Here is a 19,693-nt window from a genome sequence, read left to right on the forward strand (position 1 = left end):
ATCAGTTTTATTATATTTGTATTTGTAGTCAATTGCTACATCTCACGTGGTAAAATGCTCTCAAATGTCATAAACGTTCATCAGCCGTTATATGACATAGTAGGGCTTTTATTTTCATAGTAGTACAACTGGCCACAAGCAACTGAAGCTAATGAACACAGGTAAGGTCAAGGTAAGGTCAGTATGTTCATCATGTTATTCCTCTTTTAGGTTGTACGATTCAGATTTACAGACCCTGTTGAGCCTGAGTTCTTTTGGCTGCACAACGTTGAGAATGGTAGGGCTTTGATACGTCTCCAAAAAAGTCTTACAGAATCTAATGCAAGACGCCACAACGTAAGTTGGGAAAGATTTTGGATGGAATGTGCTGAGTTTAGGTGAAGTGAACTTTTTTATCTGATCCATGTTCATGCTTGAGAATAAAATCTAGCTGCAATGAACAACACTCATGACTTCTGTTTAAAGAAAAATGACTATTTTCTACCAATAACTTAGTATGACAGCAGGTAAATTGTTCATCAAAGTTAGTAGGCAGTTTATCTTATCTATCACTCACACAGATGACGGTAGAGGCCTATGACACGAGTGTTCCTCCTCAGAGAGCTACTATACAGGTTGTAGTCAACGTAATCAAGAATCAGTATTCTCCAGAATTTCAAGGGGCACCGTACTCTCTGGAGATCTCTGAGAGTGTTCGACCAGGCTCAATCATATACAGAAGTAAGTTGCTACCCTCCAGGTTTGTAGTTTTTGGTTTAGATGTGGATAACTTATGCCTTTTCAGCTACTGGTTTTTGTCTTCTGTGACAGGAAGTTTAGTCGGACACAGCCCTATTTATTGGAATATTTTCACTTTCTTCTAGAATATTCTAGATACTTCAAGTTGGTTAAAACAATAAAATAGATGCTACTTGAAAATATTTTTTCCACTTTTACAATATTGACTTCATACTTTGCTGTACTCTATTGTACACTCTATTGTAATCTCTAGTATATACTCTATTGTAATCTCATCTGCACACTGAAGCTTTGATGATCAATGAATCATTTACGAATATAAAAATAGACTGCTTGTTTGGTGCTGTAGGACTCTAAGCAAAGTCCTGTACATTTGGGTGTTGTTAGGAAACGCCTCAGTAACCCCCTACTTTGTATTGCAGATATACGAGTTATAGACCGAGATATATCTGGTCAGATTAAATATGAGATCACCGGGGACGGGCTAGCTCCAGCCATATTTTCCATCGATGAGAGGACAGGCTTTATTTCAGTCAACAACAATTCTCTGCTCTCAGAGGACAGAGGCATCTTTTACTCGGTAGTTATCTTCTCTATCAAGTTAAATAGCCAGTGTGTTGCTGGAAATTATAGTAACACTGGCTCTCAGTGTGCCACCCACTCTCAGCCGTTGCTACTGTACATTCCCTTGCACGGCTTCTTCAGAGAATAACCTGTGTCTCTGTTTGCTATTCAGCTCACTGTGGTTGCATATGATGATGGAGTCCCTGGAGACAAAACAGAGGCTACCGTCAGCATATCTGTGAGAAGAAATGAGAATGGGCCTATCTTCCCCTCTCTCGGGCCTTTCAATGTCTCTGATATGGCGAGACCTGGCTATGTCATTGTCACGGTGAATGCCTCCGACACTGATAAAGTGAGTCAAGCTCTCTACCCTCATTAGCAAATTTTTACGTTAATGTAACATTTAAAAGCGTTTACAACATGATTATAACAGATGAGTAGCATTAGAGGGCACCTGCTAGACTTGTCACTGGAACAGATGGAAAGCTTCATTGGATTTCCTTCATTTAGAGTAACTCAGGCTAGAGTCAGAGAAGCTATACTGCTGTTGTGGATGTTATTTATGGCTTACTAATAACTGTGTAGCTGTCATAGCAGTCCACAGGCTACATATTGTTAGACATACGAGGTAGTTTACCAGCCTCGTACCATTTTGCCGAAGACCAAATGTCATTGAAGTATATAAGATTGTATCCTTTATGCTAAGTATTTGTCACAGGATGTGCTGACCTATTACATCGGAGGAGACAACTTATGCAGAGAGTATTTATATCTGAGTCCAACATCGGGGGAACTGCAAGTCAACCGGCAGTTTTCTCCTCAAGTTAACAAATTCACTGTAAGTTATGTAGCGCAAATTCTACCTGCTGATTAACAGCCTCGGTCTTTCTCCCTTTCATAAAATAGTAGCATTTGTGATACTCGATAGCGTAGGCTATCTATTAGCTTTAGTACTGCAATTGGTAAAGGCAGGTAGTAATTTACAAAGAATGCAGTAACTTGATCTACATGTACGTATGCATTTTTGTAACAGTGCCAAATCTGGGCTACAGACAACGGTTCTCCTGTACCACGCAATGGCTCAGTTTACATAGACATAGAGGTTAGTCGCATACCTCCACCAACAGTAAGACCAACAATATCTGTGGATGTCAATGAAACCACCGAAAACTACACACGGGTGGTGAATATCTTCCAGGGAGCCAGCTGCGCAAATTCAGACTCAGTAAGTGTATGTGCTTACACATAGTTGGGTTGTTCACAATCCACTAATTACTATGGAGTTGTCATTACTCTACTAGTTATAATGGAGTTGTCATTACTCTACTAGTTATTATGGAGTTGTCATCACTCTACTCGTTATAATGGAGTTGTCAGCACTCTATGATTTACTATTAGAGTTTTCATCAGTTGGATAGCATTAGTTGGAGAATTGACTTTGCTAGACATCATCTTGCTGTGTCTCACTGATACTAATGATACTAACCTATTTTCCACCTCCTTGTAACTTTTTACCCAATCATAATTATGTAGTATACTAGTTGGCATCTCATTGTTTAGCAATGCTGGACCCTAGCAACTTCTAACGGTAAATGTTCTATTTTTATATAACTTTATCAACATGTCCTCTCGAAAAGACCTTTGGCCATCTTTGGTTTAACGACGAAAGCGGTTTAGGTGTAAAATATTATGTATTGTCCAGGGTGACCTGAGAGCGGAACTTGTCGAATCTTTCCCAGGCAGTATTTTCTTTAGTCAACCAGATGCATCTGGCAATGTCTACCTCATTAGAGACCTGAGGGATGATCTTTCCAATAGCGAATCATACACCGTAAGTCAAAGATGGTACCATGTTGGTACACTCATAGCAGTATGTACATACATACAACATATGATATACACAGTATGATCTTCACTAAACAATGATCTGGAGAATGCTTGCAGTCTCAGCACTCTTAGCTCAATCCTTGAGAATAAACTGATATTGTCACACCTTGTCTGTTGTCCATTGAGCTTGTATTTTATTACTGTCACCACACTTGCCCAACATGCAACTTGTTTTGTGAGGTCAGGTCTTCATTAATGCTATGCTGCTTGTCAAGTGTAATATCCCTTCTCTTGTACCTTTTAGCTGAGGTTTGTCATCTGGTGTACAGACTCTCCTAGCAGCAGGAATAATATCACTGTCACAGTGAGGGTACCTCGCAATCCTAATGCTCCTGAGATAGTCGGACTCCCCCACACGCTAACTATATACAAGACATATCAGCCGGCACTGCCCTTTTACAACATCAGTGCTTCCGATGCTGATGGAGACGATATCTACTTTGAGATCAGCCCCTCAGCTTCGTACTTCCTCACAAACAGGTTTTTCATCTATCCCAACACAGGGGAGATTATTCTAAGGATGTCTATAGCGGATGATGTTGAGAATCGATATGTGGTAAGTTGGGGCTTCAGCCGTGAATGCTGTGTGCTGCGTAATTATTATTCGAAAGGCATTTTGAAATATCCCACTTATTCTTTTTTTCAAAGTTTCCTATACTGTAATTTGTTACAGCCTCTTTGGTAGTCTATTAGAATTAAAGTTGTTTTCCTTGTAATATTGGAAAAATGAGCATGTATTGTCATTGCGATGTTGAATTACAGGTGCCCATTTGTGCCGTGGACAGCAGAGGAAAAAGAACCTGTCGCGACCTAACAGTGAATGTCAGGCCTGAGAGTTGTCCTACTATAGAGTTTACAGACCTGTTGACTCCAATGGAGACGCTGTCTTCTGGCAGTTTTGTGCATACAGTGACAACAAGATTTTCATGTCAGGTAGGCCAGTGCATCAGGACTGTCATGTCAAGTTACCGACAACTATAATATATTACTCGCTTGGCTGAATTGCATTTCATTTTGCGCAGAATTATGGTTTTGATTGGTGCCACCGTGCAGTGTAAATAATTGTATTTAAGGATGGGGGAAGTATCCAGTACCTTCCGATCACAGCTTCATATCCAGCTCCAGGCTTCTTCTCCATAAATTCTCTTACGGGACAAATTAGAGTCATTCGCTCCCTCAAGGAAGACCCTGACCACACACTAGAGTACAGCCTTCTGGTAAGGTCGCAATATTCTATGTGAATAGTTTATCAAATTTTAGAGTACAGCCTTCTATAAAGGCCATAATATCTTATGTGAATAGTTGACCATACTTTAGAGTACAGCCTTCTAGTAAGGTCACTATGGCTTCTCAGCATCTCACTACACAGTACTGAGGACCATTCTCATGTTTTTAGATTGAAAGCTATTGTACTAGCAATCCGAGCTGTGTTGGGAAGGCAGAGGTGAGAATACGCCCCATTCGTAACCTGTATGGACCACGTCTTAACCAATCTTTATATGAAACCACCATTCAGAGCAACCATGACATTCGACAGCCTGTTCTTTTTGTTGGTGAGTAGCGACAGCAGTGAACCTCTTTCCTTTACGTCACACAGACATCTTTGTGCATTGAGTCAGCGTGGTGACAGTGTATAACTTCATTTTCTGTGTAACGCTAATGTTAGTTCAACTAGACTTCCACTCTGCCTGAGCTCATCAAACGTTTTACCGAGTGTCCATTTTATTTTTTATGCTTCACGTTGTTTGATTATGCAATACTCCGGCTCAATACTATTGTATACTGTATACTCGCAGGAGCAACCGATTTGAACAACGATACACTCTCCTTCTCTTTGCTCACGAATAATGATGAGGTAGAAAGGTACTTTGGTATTGATGAAGAGACAGGAGTTATTTTCCTCCGGACATCGCTCCGTGATGTCAACAGGCAGAGCTTCACCTTCAGGGTAAAAGTCAGCGACAATGCGTACCCTGAGAAAGTAGATGAGGCTGACATAGTTGTGACGATCAGGGCTGACAGAAATGCTCCCCTAATTAGTGGTGGCTGCAGCAACAGAACAGTGGCTGAGGTAGGAAAAGTTTTAGTGAGATGTTTTTAATAATTATATCTTTTATTTGGCAAGTTTTGAGAGGTCAACGCAACGTCGATGCTGTTGATAAGACAGTCTGGAAACTGTTAGTTTGTGAATTGATATAACTTTTAGAACATCAAGTTAGTTGGCAGTTGCTAAGATGTTAGTTTTTTTGTTGTTAACAGAATGCTGACGTAGGTGAGCAGGTGTGCCAGGTTATTGCAACTGATGCTGACTTGGTTGGTGAGATCAGATACAGTATTGCTGGTTTCTTACCAGGCAGCGAGTTATTTATTATCGACAGCATCAGTGGTATCATCAGAGTCAACAGGTCACTGTACTACGAAGAAGCAAGCAGGTTAGAGCTGATCTATTGCTCATATAAGCTGTCACAGGAGCTTAGCTCTCTTCCTGCTTTTCACCTCTAGCCTTGGCTAAATTCAGTAGTTTCTGATTGTCGATATAAGGATCTCTGGCTACAAGTCCTCATTCTTTAAAACTTTCTTTTTATCTATGTTCACCTAACTAGAGATAATGTGATTGTTTATGGTCTACATATGATGTGGAGTTGTCTTTTTCTGACAACTCTCTCTTATTCCAGGTATCAGCTGATAATAGAAGCGTATGATACAGCCTACTCGGATAACAGAGCAGTCTCTCAGGCTACGATCAATGTTAGACGTAACCTGCATGCCCCGATATTCAACCCTGTTGATTATGTTACTACAATCACTGACGAACATTTGCCTCCTGGCTCCTCCATCAATGTAACAGTCAGCGCTACTGACCAGGATGACCCTGTAAGTAGCTCACTGAGTCATTGGAGAATCAAGTGTACGTTTGTCACTAATCCATGTTATCTGACATGTTATCCACTAATCCATAATTCTATGAGACCGGGTCAACTACTGTAAGTTATTATTGACTAAACATTTTGTCTGGTCTCCCAGGCTTACAGCCTATTCTCTACCTAGTAAGCATTGATTATTCTTGGTTACTGCAGTGGCTGTTAGATCTCTTGAATATACCTGTTATAGCAGTATATGCTATATTGATCTTTATCTCTGCCTGTTATAGCAGTATATGCTATATTGATCTTTATCTCTGCCTGTTATAGCATGATGTTATACTAATCTTCATCTCAGCCTGTTATAGCATGATGTTATACTGATTGCAGGTTGTTCCCAAAGGGCAGTTTGAGTACAGCATAGACACAACGAGCTTGGGATCTGAATATTTCTATGTTCATCCGCAGTCAGGTCAAATATCAATAAAAACATCTCTCAGTGCTGACTCTAGAGACAGCTATTCTCTTACCATACTAGCAACAGACAAGGGGACTCCTTCTCAGACAGGCAGGGCCAAAGTCACAGTTCATGTTATCAGAAACACTTGTCCGGTGTTCCAGTCATCCTCTCCAACTTACCAGGTCGGTCACAAGACCACCCCACCTATAGCACCCTTAGCCTGAGAGTCATAAGATGTTTAAATTGAAGTTAAAATTTGATGTTGAAATTAAACTTCCTACTGGCTATATATTTGCAGGTCTCCACATTCACTCCAGGCATCCCTATATTTTATGTTACGGCAACTGATGGAGATTCTGGTCGCAATGGGGAGATAACTTACAGCATATTGTCATCTCAGCAACCGGGCCTCTTCAGAGTTGACAGTTCTACTGGTAGGCAACAGGATGGTTACATTTTTTCTTGTCAAATTTCTTCCTTCATATGGGCGTACTAGTGGTCATCATCTTAGAATGCTTGAAGAATCTGTGTATTTTAAAAATCGTATTCTCAGGAAACTGATGAATTTGTCACTTTTTAACTTTAAAAAAATACTTAAAACGTGTATTGCCACTCGTTCACTGGAAACAGCTGTTGTATTTTTAGGGCAAGATGAAAACACTTTTTTCAATCTTGGTAAACTCTGTTTTCTTCCCTTTCACATCCAGTCTGATCATTTGCAGGAGCAGTCTCGCTCACGCAACTTCTCATAGCAGACATTGTCAACACTACTGTGAATCTGACTATACAGGCAGCGGATGGCGGGATGCCACCATGCACTCGTTCTCTGATCATCTCAGTCACCTTTGTTGACAGTCTAATCAGGTACTCTCATTGTGCTCTGCTCGTTGTTTAGGAGTTCAACTTGAATTAGAAATTCAAGCTTAAACAGTCATCTCGCAGAAGCAGATACAATTACAGGGGTGCAAGCAGATACAATTACAGTGGTACAAGCAGATACAATTACAGTGGTACAAGCAGATACAATTACATTAGTACAAGCAGATACAATTACAGTAGTACAAGCAGATACAATTACAGCGGTACAAGCAGATACAATTACAGCGGTACACGCAGATACAATTACAGCGGTACACGCAAATACAATTACAGTGGTACACGCAGATACAATTACAGCGGTACACGCAGATACAATTACAGCGCTACAAGTAGCTGTAATTCTAATGCTGTTTATGGTCGTATCTACTTAAAACTGATAGGAACTTGCGTCAACAGTGACATTATTTCTTGTATATTTTGTGAGAGCATCACACGTGGTCTCTGTTTTCTTTTGGTTCATTTTTGCTGATCATCTTTGTAGCATGCCGACTGAGTATGTGGTCACTCATGATGAGGACCTTGACCCCGGTGAGGAGATATTAACAGTCGAGGCTAGTTCCGAATCACCACCTATCACCTACTCCATCTTGTCAGACCCAATAGCCGAGGCCTTCTTTGGTATCGAGTCGGCTAGCGGAAGAATCTATTTAAGGAAGAGGTTCACATCTGACCCTGAGAACAGTGTTCTCTATGACTTTGTTGTTACAGCAAGAGATGGGCGTGGCTCCTTGGCCTCAAGCAGGGTCAAGGTAATATGCTCTACATATTTTATTTTATAGCTTTTGGTTAGTCTGCTGCCCATCGCTGACGTTCTCCGTCAAGTATGTCAAGCGATGCTTTGTTATACAGGTCAATGTCATCAGGAATCGGTATGATCCAGTAATTGTGCAAGCTGAAAACGTGACTATCTCCAGGCACCAGGCTATCAACCTTCCTATTACTCAAGTTGTAGCCACGGACTCTGACAGAGCCAACACTCCGAGTTCTACCATCAGGTAGAATGCCACATACACACGCTAACATAAACTAGAGCCCCTAGCTACCTAGCTATTTAAGTACAACATGCCACTTCTAGCCATTCCATTTCTCTACATTATTTCATCGTACTAGACTTTTTACTAGCTCAAGAGTTTTGTTCAGTCAATCAAAACTGTTGTTATTCTGCATTCAAGGTTTGCTCAAGATGAGCTGCTCTGTCCACTGTTTGTCATGTCTGTATGTCAGTTGACTGTTTCGCTGTAGATACACCATAGACATAGAGAAATCTGATCCTCTGACCTCCATCAACTACTTCCAAATAGATAGAGAGAGTGGCAGCATCTCTCTCTTCAGGTCTTTAGCAGAAGATTTAACCCGTATCCCCCGCTACGTTCTCCATGTGGTAGCCAGCGATGAGGGTGAGTTCTGACAACTCGTTATATAATTTCCCAAATGGATCCATGGCTAGCAATCATGCTTATCGATACTTTCTTTGTTTCTCTACTCATCTGACCTTTTAACCCATTGTTCCTAAAAACATTTTAACTAGGTATCCCTGTGAAGAAAGCCTCAGTTCCAGTGGCCATCACCATCAGAGACAATCAGCCTCCCCAGTTTAACTCACCCACATACAATTCAAGTTTTGTCGAGGGTGTAAGCCTTGGCCATCTTGTCACGACAGTAACTGCCCAGGACCCAGACGGAGATGCAATTACTTATAGCATAAAGGTTAGACGGCTAACAAAGTGAAGTGAATGTCACACTTTCGGGTGTCAGCAAATGTGTCAGCGTATCTTCCTAACCATCTTCTTCATAGTATATTGCTGCTTTTTATAGGAATCACCTGACTCAACCAAATTTGTGATGGACGCGGAACGAGGCATAGTGCTGGTCAATGCACCACTCTACCTAGACACCCAAGACTATATTCTGACAGTCGTGGCCACAGACGACGGGCTTCCTCATTTGTCAGATGAGGCAATACTTTATGTGAAGATGATTAGAAACCTCAACGCCCCATTCATTACCTCCAACTACACAGAGCAAGTTTCAGAGTATGCGAACATTGGCCATCGTGTAGTCCGAGTTACTGCAACTGATGCTGACCCTCCAAACTCCCCTAGCGGTCAACTCAACTATGATTTGGCTCCAGGGCTTACTACCGGGGCCACGGACTACTTTAGCATAGGGCTTATGGGTGAACCTGGACTAATTACAGTTAACAAGACGCTGAAGGAGTTTCCTGGGAATGACATGTATTTTCAAGTGATTGCAAGTGACAGCGGTGTGCCGCCAAAGTCAGCTATCTCCTTTGTGCATGTTAAGTATGTTTTTTCGAGCTGTACTATCAATTAACGCAATGTGAATGTAGCAACGAGTCATGCTGACTAATGCATTAGACCAAAAGAGTTCTGTTCTTTTAAAACTCTGTCTATTTGATAATCTTATACTTTATAGTTCAATTTTTACCTTGCAAGGTAGATCTCTACAATAGAGGTGTGTGCAATCATAGAACAGATGCTACTTTACACTAAACGTATGTCCCAGCAGAATGTATACAGCCTTGAAGCGTATTCCACCTAAGAGTTTTGGATGAAACCCTTGTTTTAATTTTGTATAACCCAAAGTACATCTTATTGATAGCATTTGGACGGTGATATTGTAGTAGAGTGCATGTTTGTAGGATTTTGAGGAACGAACATGCCCCTAGCTTTGAGCTGGGTAACTATACAGCCACTATCAGTGTCAGTCACCCAGTTGGGCAGCTCGTGTTGACCGCTTCTGCAACTGACGAGGATGAGGAGCTGCAAGGTTACTCCAAAAACAGTCAAATTAAATACAGCATAGACCCTGCCTACACAACTGAATCTCTGTAAGATTCAGACACTCTGATTATTCTGCCAGTGATCAGTTTTTTTTCTCACATTTTGCTAATTGAGATCTTTTCCCAGTGTGTTAGTTGAAGCAGGCATAGTTCATCGGAGTTGTCTGCTCACACGACATGCTTTGTTTTAGATATTTTGACATAAGCGAAGACGGTGGTATGTTGACTGTAAAGAGGTCACTGACCTTAGATCAGACTAAGCCTAGCTTCTACATCTTTGAAATAATAGCGCAAGATCTAGGAGATCCTGTTTCTCAAAGTGACTCAGCCATTGTGCGCATCAACGTAGAAAGGGGTTATCGTGAAGGCATAGGCTTTGACTCTGCAGCATATTTGTGGGAGGTGATGGAGAACACTCTCATATCTCAAGGTATGACAGAGTAGCGTGAGAAAATGCTTCATCGTAGTTACTCCTACCCAGTTTGTTTTAGACTGTGAGCTAGCAAAGGCGCTTTGAGCCGACTCACATTACACTGAGGCTAGCCCGTTATATTTTGTAAATAAAATTACTAATACGATACTGATGCTATTTAAACTGGTGGTTTATAACGTAGTCGCAAACATTTGCAATACATGATAGACCAGGTACCTTGCAGTCATAATGTTATACCTTTTCTTAAAAGAACTCCGACTATCATTCAGAATATTAAATCAGAAAATATAATACTCCTTATTACCTTGTACTTGCACAGAGGTGGAGGTGGTGAATGCAAATGGCAGGCGCTTTAATTGCACTCTACTTGACCACCCCAGCGGGTTTAGTGCAACTGCTGACCCCACTCAACAAGTGTGCATTGTTCAGCATGGCGGACTTGACTATGAGACAACCAAGCATGTTAGCATGAGAATGCTAGTGTATCTAGAGGGAGAGGAGTGGAGCAGCTCCCTCACAGGTCCTGGTTATCACTCTGAGGCTATGGTATGTATACAAATGATGCAGTAGTTCAGTTATGTTTTATGGTGCAAATCCTTTTTACTTTGTAGCCTTTTATTTATTTAAAAAATTATACTCAGTTATACCCTAGCAAAAACATTGGCGAGTAGTAAGACTAGGTTTTCGACCTTAAAGTTGTAATGAGTGAACAACTCCTTGATCATCACGTCGAGTGGGTAATTGTGCAATCCTAACGAGGTGCTCAACCATGTCAGAAAAATAAAATCAACAATGATATAATTCTAGATGCTTATTTTCAAATAAATCATAACAATACAATATTAAAAGTGATCAATATTTTATTAAATAAACAGTATTTATTAAAGATCCACAATAATTGGAAAAAAAAACAGTCTGACCTGGTTTCATTTTATGGTTCAGTAATCGGATGACCTTGGAACTACCAAGGTCACCAACTATGTGGCAGTTCTATCAAGTACGTGCACTTAAAAATTAGTAGATTTCATTGTATTGCAGACATGAGACAACTCCCAATGCTTTGATATCTGTTTATTTGTCAATTTATAACTTAACAAGTGGCAGTTAATATTTATATTAGAGAGTTGGACATGACTGACACCAGCTAGTACCATTGTTCTATCGATTCTAGGTTGAGATTACGGTTGTGGATGGAAATGATAACGCTCCCATGTTTCTGTTCACACCAAACCCAAGCTACTCAATGTATCTGAGCATTGTGTCGGTGGGCCCTGATGGAGAGCAGTCACCTACCCAGTCTTGCCTTCTGCAGTTGCAGGCCACTGATGCTGATGCTGGATTAAATGGGGTGGTGAGTTGGATGCGGGTCACACTCTTATGGGTAGCTTTGTGAAAAGCTTAGCTTGGGGTCCAACAATTTTGCTCATGTTTTCTAGTTAAACCACAAATTTTGTTCAGTTTTAACCCTTTGAAGCCGCGGCCAAAATAATTAAGAGAATCGTTTTACCACTTGATCGTACGACCAAGTAAACTTGGCTGTGTAGCTTTGTTTTTTGCCCTTCCGGCTTACGCAGGATTACTAAATGCGTAATAGATAGTCTCAGTACACCATTATGTGTACAGTAAGTGTACGGAGACTATTATATGTACAGTATGTGTACTGAGACTATCTATTATATGCACAGTATGTGTACTGAGACTATCTATTATGTGTACAGTATGTGTACTGAGACTATCTATTATGTGTACAGTATGTGTACTGAGACTATCTATTATGTGTACAGTATATGTACTGGGACTACACATAATTCCAAAGTTTCAAGTCAATTGTACTATTGGTTCTTGAGATATCGCCGAAATACCGAGTCCTCTTCTAATCGACCGAGAAATGAAACATGGCAGGTGACCTTGAACTTGGAAATAAAGGATCAAAAATAGACAAAGCTATAAAGCTTCTCCTCAGCAACAGGAGCTTTACAGTAAAACTAGTTGTTTTTTTATTCATAACAAATATACGCACTCTATCAGACTCAGTGTACATAACAAATATACACTCTATCAGACTCTGTGTACATAACAAATATACACACTATCAGACTCAGTGTACATAACAAATATACACTCTATCAGACTCAGTGTACATAATAAATATACACTCTATCAGACTCAGTGTACATAATAAATATATACACTCTATCAGACTCAGTGTACATAATAAATGTATACACTCTATCAGACTCAGTGTACATAATAAATATATACACTCTATCAGACTCAGTGTACATAACAAATATACGCACTCTATCAGACTCTGTGTACATAACAAATATACGCACTCTATCAGACTCTGTGTACATAACAAATATACAGACTCTATCAGACTCAGTGTACGACAACCATTCTGTTTCCCCAGTTCTAAAACATCACATCTTTGAAAGAGTGTAAAAAAACATTTATCTGTTTGATTTCTACCTTCTTTGAGTGCTACAAGCTTGGAGCTTCATATTGATTTTCAGTTCACAAAAATTGAGCTATCCTAAGTACTTTCACAGTCTATGGAAGGTTGTTAATACAGTCTAGGATCAGGGGTCCTGGGATCAGGGGTCCTGGGATCAGGGGTCCTGGGATCAGGGGTCCTGTTTGTGTATACAAGACAAGGCATCAAAGTGTTAAAAAGGAAAGTGATGAATTATATGTCAGTATTCTCATCATCATGAGATCTTCTGTAAACCCGTAGTCTGCATCAGAACTAAAAGTGAACCTTTTACTTGCAGGTTCGGTATGGGCTGACCTACTCGAGTGAACTGTCACTTTTCTCCGTGGAGGCGGTTGAAGGCTGCGTAAGGAATAACAAGTTTGTTGGGACATCTCTTCCCGAATACTATGAACTGCAGGTTAGCACTTATTTCTAACCAGTGTGATTATGTATCTGGGTGTGGAGATGATGCCGAATAGCTGCTGACTCGTGCCTTTTTGTTTGTCTCTCAATGTGAAAGCCAGCAATAGTCTGCAATCATTCTACTCACGTTGCTTGACTGTCCTTTCCATAATATTTTCGGAATATTTTTGGCAAATTATTGGAGTTATCAACTTTTGTAAGTATAATGCGTCAAGGAAGTTTAATGATGTTTTACAAACATCAATTCGACAAACTTACAGGTTTCTGCTGCTGACCTCGGCACCCCATCCCTTTCAAGCAAAGCTAGTGCTAGGATATTCAAGATCGATGATGAGAACCGATTTGTGCTCGCCGTGGCGAAGGCGGAGATATCAGCTGCGGAAATGGAACAGTATCGGCTTATACTTGAGCGCATCCTACAGAAGGACGTTATTATTGGTCAGTCAATGAGTAGTACATTTAATTCTTGGTCAGCTAAGTGATAAGGACACTATTATTGGTCAGTTGAGTAATATGGTTGTTATTATTGGTCAGTTGAGTGATATGGTTATTATTGGTCAGTTGAGTGATAGGGATGCTCTTAGTGATCAGTCTAGTCATAGAATGTTGTTTTTGGTTAGTCAAGTCAAACCTCACCATTCCTTTGCTTCTGTAATCTACTGCATCATTCACTCAAGTATTCAGTCAAACATCTCAGTAGCATAGAACACTTTGGCTATATAGGTAGCTATATATATATAGCCAAAGTATATGTCTATATATAAAATCAGCATTTTTGTTATTTTGTCGTAATCAGTACATCGACTGCCAAATTTTAATTTCAAGATAACTTTTTGTCGATGTCGTTTGGCGGAAAAAAGTAAAAAAAAATTTGTCCTTGTTGTAGCCTCACTGAGAAAAAATTCATCATAAAAACGTCATGTTCCATATAGTAAGGCCAAAAGAATCTTATAACAGGGGCATCGTGACCCGAGAATACATTGTATTAATTAATAATAAAAGTGCACATTCAGTGTGGGCAGTCGCTAAAAGGATATAGAGTATACGGTAAGAGCGATGAATATAAGAATGGTTTAGCCGTGTGGTTACACACGCTCATTGGCTTGCAATTTGAATGTCGTGAGTTCTAATTCAGGATGAAGGTGATTTGCCGTTGGGAACACTTTACGAGTTATTGCTGGACCAACGAATGACAGACAAACTTTGATATATGCATATATACAAATACTAGGTGAATGCCCGTCCTTGCCTGGGGAGTAACATGTTTTTGCACAGAAAATTCACTTTTATTAAACGTGTACAGCATTTACCCTCAGAACTTTTAAACTTCATATCATGTGAAAAATGTTTTGTGCAGTTCAAATAAGTTAAAAGAAAAACTAAAACAACTGTAAAGGTGTTCAAATGTGAAATAGCTAGCAAGAAATGGTTAGATAAAGTATGATTTGTTACAATGGTTACAATGAAATCTCAATTAATACAATTAAAACAAACTGAAAAGCAAAAATCACGAATATGTTGACTTAATAATAATAAAGAGTACGTAGAAGTTTGTGTATAAAAAGGTTTCTGTTGCTGCTGAAGCTATCTATCAAAATTTTGAATATGACTATACTGGTATCTCTTCATAGTCAGTTCGATACTGGCGCAAACATGAAAATGAGATATCGAAATTAAATACATCAGTGAAGCGCATGAGGGTATTCTGGCTGACCAAACCGAGAGAGAATGTAGAGACAATTCCTACTCGAGAATGTTCATGTGAACATGTTTTAGTTTTACAATTTCTAGCTATTGCTCTTTACAATAACCGGAAATTGAAGTTCTAAATTGTGCCATTACAGTTGCGCTGTAACGAGACGTATGAAATTGAAATAGCACAATTGAAAATTATAAAATAAATAAATAATGGATTTCAAAATGTCTTTTGAAAAACAATTTCAAAAAAAAACAAATGCAAAAGGTAATATTAATTTATATTAAAGCATAAATATTTATCTTTAAAAATCTAATATATACAGCTATATACCTATTAATATAGCTATATATATAGCTATATATAGCTGTCAACAGTGTTTAGCTATATATAGTGTATAGCTATACATGTATGTATATAGCTATATATAGCTATACATGTATGTGTATGTATATATACATGTATATCACTGGTGTCAGGCAGCGAGGCAGTGTAAGTCTACAGCTAGCCATGGTTTAACATCATAATTTTTAACCATTTAATGAGTTAGTCTACGCACAGCTCTAAAGCTAGCTTCTGTTCCTAGCTCAAGGTATTCTGTCACAGTTGTATCACAGTTATGATTCTCGCGGAGATTCTAGGCTTTCACCTACTATTTTCTTTTGTGCTACAGAGAAAGTCACTGCTCGCACCATTTTAACGAACAATGCCACCTCTGTTGGTTACAATATTCAGCATTCTGATGTTGTCTTCACCTGTGTTGAGAAGTCCCTCGATCAGCTTTGTACTCACGAAGGGTAAGAGATGTTATATGTCTATTTTTCAACCAAAATACAAACTGGTGGCTTTAAAACTATTTACAAGTTGTCCCATTCTTTTGCTGCAGCACCATAATAGACTTAGCAACAGCCAAAGACGAATTTGAGAACGATTTAGATGTGGAAGTTATTGATGTACACCCTCCGTACAGAGCCTCCCCGACACCATACACACAGCCCGTTGTAAGTTGAATTCATAGTCGACACTATGTTCCAGCAACAGACATCATTTTCACTACCGCTGTGTAACAGTCTTTGAATAGCTTTCTGAGTTGTCTAACCTTAGCAAGAACATATTGTAATTAAACTTGGAAAAGAAAGCTGCTATGACCTAGCTTTGTGGGTCATGGAAAAAATGAGTTGCTCCGGTCGGTCACTGCGGATTGTATGCTTTAGGTGAATGTAAGCAGAGGAGATCAGTTTACGTGGATGGGCTACTGGCCTCTTTTCCTTCTTGCCGCACTTATATTTCTCCTGGCCTTGCTTGGCATCATCCTTCTTCTTTGTTGCGCACAGAGGTAAGAGCAACGTCTAATACTTTACCGTGTGTTCAATATCAATCTATGTTTGGAGCCGCTCCCATTAGCATGAGCATAATTCCATTTTCCAGACGGCAAAATTGTGCATTGCTTCAAGACACCAACATATCATGGTGCAACTAGTAATGCTGCCCTTATTTTGTTCGCAGGTGGAGACGTCACTACAAGGCAGGCATGTACGCTGCCAATGTGGCCTCTGCGGTTGGCTATGGTTTTGAACACGGCTCAGAGTACGGCGGCAGTGTCGCTGTGAAAGCCCAGGAACTGGAAGAGCAGGTAAAAAGATTAGCCATTGTTCACAGCAGTGACACCTGCGTGTGTGCGTGTTCATGCATGTGATATCAATGTTATACCTAGAGGAGTGTGATATCAATGTAGTATTCATGTGTGTGCATGCATTCATGTTTTTAGCAATTTCATAGTTATGCGTCTGTAAAGCAAGCAGTGTTATATTTAGGCTGCATTTGATTAAGCGGTGTTGTACGTACATACGTACTGTACGTACTAGAGCATGTGTGGGCCTTATCAGTCTTGTATCTAGAAAACATGCGTTTGAGTTGGAACCAAAATATGTTTCAAGTTAAACTTACTGAGCTGCATTACAAATGGTAAAGATTGATTAATAAGGAGCTGAATGTCCATTATCTAACTGCTGCAGTCTCTCTGTTTTTTCAGAGCATAACCATGTATGTTCCACCGGAGGGAGACAATGGCCTCGGAGAGGTCAACTTTGCTTTTGGTGAGGCTGCGCTATCACAGACCCAGGCAGGAGCTGCTCATGCTACTACTGCAGGTGCTGCCAATGGAGATGCGATGAGAGGGTGAGTGTCTTCTGTCTTCTTAGGTTCTATTGTGGTTTGCTTAGCTCTACCTCACCTCTGTTACAGACAGTAGACAGTTATTAATAGACAACAACTACTTGATAGCGGAAAGTAATAGCCACAAATCCTTGTTTGATTTTATTAAGAGCTACACTTCTGTGTTCATATTGAGTCCTACTCAGATACGAGGCTACAAAAAGTTCCTAATCGTTTCACATAACTTAAGTCTGGGTAATGATTTCTGTTGCGCTATATGGCTGTTCCACTGAGACTTGTGTACTAGGACACTCGGACAAATATACAAGTCATCCTTCATTGTCTGATAGAATAAGGCAATGGAATGTCTGTAATTATGGATCTGAACAATTGCAGTGGTGAAGAGGAAGTAGAGGAGGTCCAGCAGTCTTACAGCGAGTTTTACCAATCTGGTGGGGCTGGGCGAGAACAGTTTAATTATGGTGGTCAGGATGAGACAGACGCTTCATACCAAGTACAGTCATCCGCTGCCAATAGTAACTACGGCACACACGCGGGAGGTAGTAGGGGCTTCAACAGTCAGGGAGGAACCCTGGGTAGGACTGATATAATTGTAGACAGGCTTGGCGCGAACAGCATGAATGGCAGTGTTTATGGTACAACTACAGTTGAAGAAGAAACGCGGACCCGCAGAGATGGCTTTGAAGAGCAAGAGCAAAATATCAGTTTTGCATAGACATCTGTGGAAGATTGCAAAAGATTAGAATATAAAAGTGAAGGATAGAAAGAATTGTCTACATGTCTAAATTTTGATTGTTTATGAAGGCTTGTAGACTGAACTAAATAAAATGCTCATAGTATTTACTGATATCATATCAACTATTATATTTTCTTATATTTATTATTCTCGTTCATAAGTTTTATGCTAAAGCTTCCGTGATTGTCAAACTGCGAATTACTAAACTCAGTTCTAAGCTATAACCATGCTCTACTAGTAGAGTTACTATCCCCTGACATTACTTTATGAAATTCCTTTGTCTTTCTCTTGTTTGGTACATGTTTAGGAGGCTCTATTGAGTACAGCTGTTATTTGTACAATGCTGCTGACGAGCAGTGTTATTATATATCAGAAATAAATCATATGCTATTAGATATAATTGCATAGCAGACATGCTATTAGAAATAGTTCCATAGCAGACATATGCTATTAGATATAGTTGTATACCAGACATGCAATTAGATATAGTTGCATAACAGACATGCTATTAGATATAGTTGCATAGCAGACATATGCTATTAGATTTAGTTCCATAACAGACATATGCTATTAGATATAGTTCCTTAACAGACATATGCTATTAGATATAGTTCCATAACAGACATATGCTATTAGATATAGTTGCATAGCAGACATATGCTATTAGATATAGTTCCATAGCAGACATATGCTATTAGATATAGTTCCATAGCAGACATATACTATTAGATATAGTTCCATAGCAGACATATGCTATTAGATATAGTTCCATAGCAGACATATGCTATTAGATAAACGCCCACAGCAGACATATGCTATTAGATATAGTTCCATAGCAGACATATGCTATTAGATATAGTTCCATAAAAGACATATGCTATTAGATATAGTTACATAGCAGACATATGCTATTAGATATAGTTCCATAGCAGACATATGCTATTAGATATAGTTCCATAGCAGACGTATGCTATTAGATATAGTTCCATAGCAGACATATGCTATTAGATATAGTTCCATAACAGACATGCTATTAGATATAGTTGCATAGCAGACATGCTATTAGATATAGTTCCATAGCGGACATGCTATTAGATATAGTTCCATAGCAGACATATGCTATTAGATATAGTTCCATAGCAGACATATGCTATTAGATATAGTTCCATAGCAGACATATGTTATTAGATATAGTTCCATAGCAGACATGATATTAGATATAGTTCCATAGCAAACATATGCTATTAGATATAGTTCCATAGCAGACATATGCTATTAGATATAGTTCCATAGCAGACATATGCTATTAGATATAGTTCCATAGCAGACATATGTTATTAGATATAGTTACATAGCAGACATATGCTATTAGATATAGTTACATAGCAGACATGCTATTAGATATAGTTACATAGCAGACATATGCTATTAGATATAGTTCCATAGCAGACATGATATTAGATATAGTTTTATAGCAGACATGCTATTAGATATAGTTCCATAGCAGACATGCTATTAGATATAGTTCCATAGCAGACATGCTATTAGATATAGTTTTATAG

General features: G+C 39.4%; 1 protein-coding gene across 1 annotated transcript in view; it reads left to right on the top strand.

Annotated features, from left to right (window-relative positions):
* LOC137393831 (uncharacterized) overlaps nucleotides 1–18,520 on the top strand; it is a 93,588-nt gene extending 75,068 nt beyond the window's left edge. Inside the window, exons 107-140 of the mRNA XM_068080540.1 lie at nucleotides 211–336; nucleotides 561–720; nucleotides 1,161–1,318; nucleotides 1,475–1,654; nucleotides 2,021–2,140; nucleotides 2,336–2,527; nucleotides 3,005–3,133; nucleotides 3,434–3,745; nucleotides 3,952–4,122; nucleotides 4,263–4,406; nucleotides 4,586–4,742; nucleotides 4,986–5,260; nucleotides 5,449–5,621; nucleotides 5,865–6,063; nucleotides 6,441–6,692; nucleotides 6,809–6,944; nucleotides 7,233–7,374; nucleotides 7,871–8,138; nucleotides 8,239–8,384; nucleotides 8,632–8,786; nucleotides 8,918–9,096; nucleotides 9,205–9,692; nucleotides 10,052–10,240; nucleotides 10,384–10,622; nucleotides 10,945–11,171; nucleotides 11,797–11,976; nucleotides 13,400–13,519; nucleotides 13,785–13,962; nucleotides 15,894–16,017; nucleotides 16,107–16,221; nucleotides 16,435–16,556; nucleotides 16,727–16,853; nucleotides 17,253–17,398; nucleotides 17,771–18,520. Of these exons, the coding sequence (XP_067936641.1) occupies nucleotides 211–336; nucleotides 561–720; nucleotides 1,161–1,318; nucleotides 1,475–1,654; nucleotides 2,021–2,140; nucleotides 2,336–2,527; nucleotides 3,005–3,133; nucleotides 3,434–3,745; nucleotides 3,952–4,122; nucleotides 4,263–4,406; nucleotides 4,586–4,742; nucleotides 4,986–5,260; nucleotides 5,449–5,621; nucleotides 5,865–6,063; nucleotides 6,441–6,692; nucleotides 6,809–6,944; nucleotides 7,233–7,374; nucleotides 7,871–8,138; nucleotides 8,239–8,384; nucleotides 8,632–8,786; nucleotides 8,918–9,096; nucleotides 9,205–9,692; nucleotides 10,052–10,240; nucleotides 10,384–10,622; nucleotides 10,945–11,171; nucleotides 11,797–11,976; nucleotides 13,400–13,519; nucleotides 13,785–13,962; nucleotides 15,894–16,017; nucleotides 16,107–16,221; nucleotides 16,435–16,556; nucleotides 16,727–16,853; nucleotides 17,253–17,398; nucleotides 17,771–18,110 (6,369 nt within the window). The 3' untranslated portion in view covers nucleotides 18,111–18,520. The remainder of the gene's footprint in view (nucleotides 1–210; nucleotides 337–560; nucleotides 721–1,160; nucleotides 1,319–1,474; nucleotides 1,655–2,020; nucleotides 2,141–2,335; nucleotides 2,528–3,004; nucleotides 3,134–3,433; nucleotides 3,746–3,951; nucleotides 4,123–4,262; nucleotides 4,407–4,585; nucleotides 4,743–4,985; nucleotides 5,261–5,448; nucleotides 5,622–5,864; nucleotides 6,064–6,440; nucleotides 6,693–6,808; nucleotides 6,945–7,232; nucleotides 7,375–7,870; nucleotides 8,139–8,238; nucleotides 8,385–8,631; nucleotides 8,787–8,917; nucleotides 9,097–9,204; nucleotides 9,693–10,051; nucleotides 10,241–10,383; nucleotides 10,623–10,944; nucleotides 11,172–11,796; nucleotides 11,977–13,399; nucleotides 13,520–13,784; nucleotides 13,963–15,893; nucleotides 16,018–16,106; nucleotides 16,222–16,434; nucleotides 16,557–16,726; nucleotides 16,854–17,252; nucleotides 17,399–17,770) is intronic.
* The last annotated feature ends 1,173 nt before the right edge of the window (nucleotides 18,521–19,693 follow it).

Source organism: Watersipora subatra, chromosome 4 (genome assembly GCF_963576615.1).
Source record: "Watersipora subatra chromosome 4, tzWatSuba1.1, whole genome shotgun sequence".
Classification (NCBI taxonomy): Eukaryota; Metazoa; Bryozoa; class Gymnolaemata; order Cheilostomatida; family Watersiporidae; genus Watersipora; species Watersipora subatra.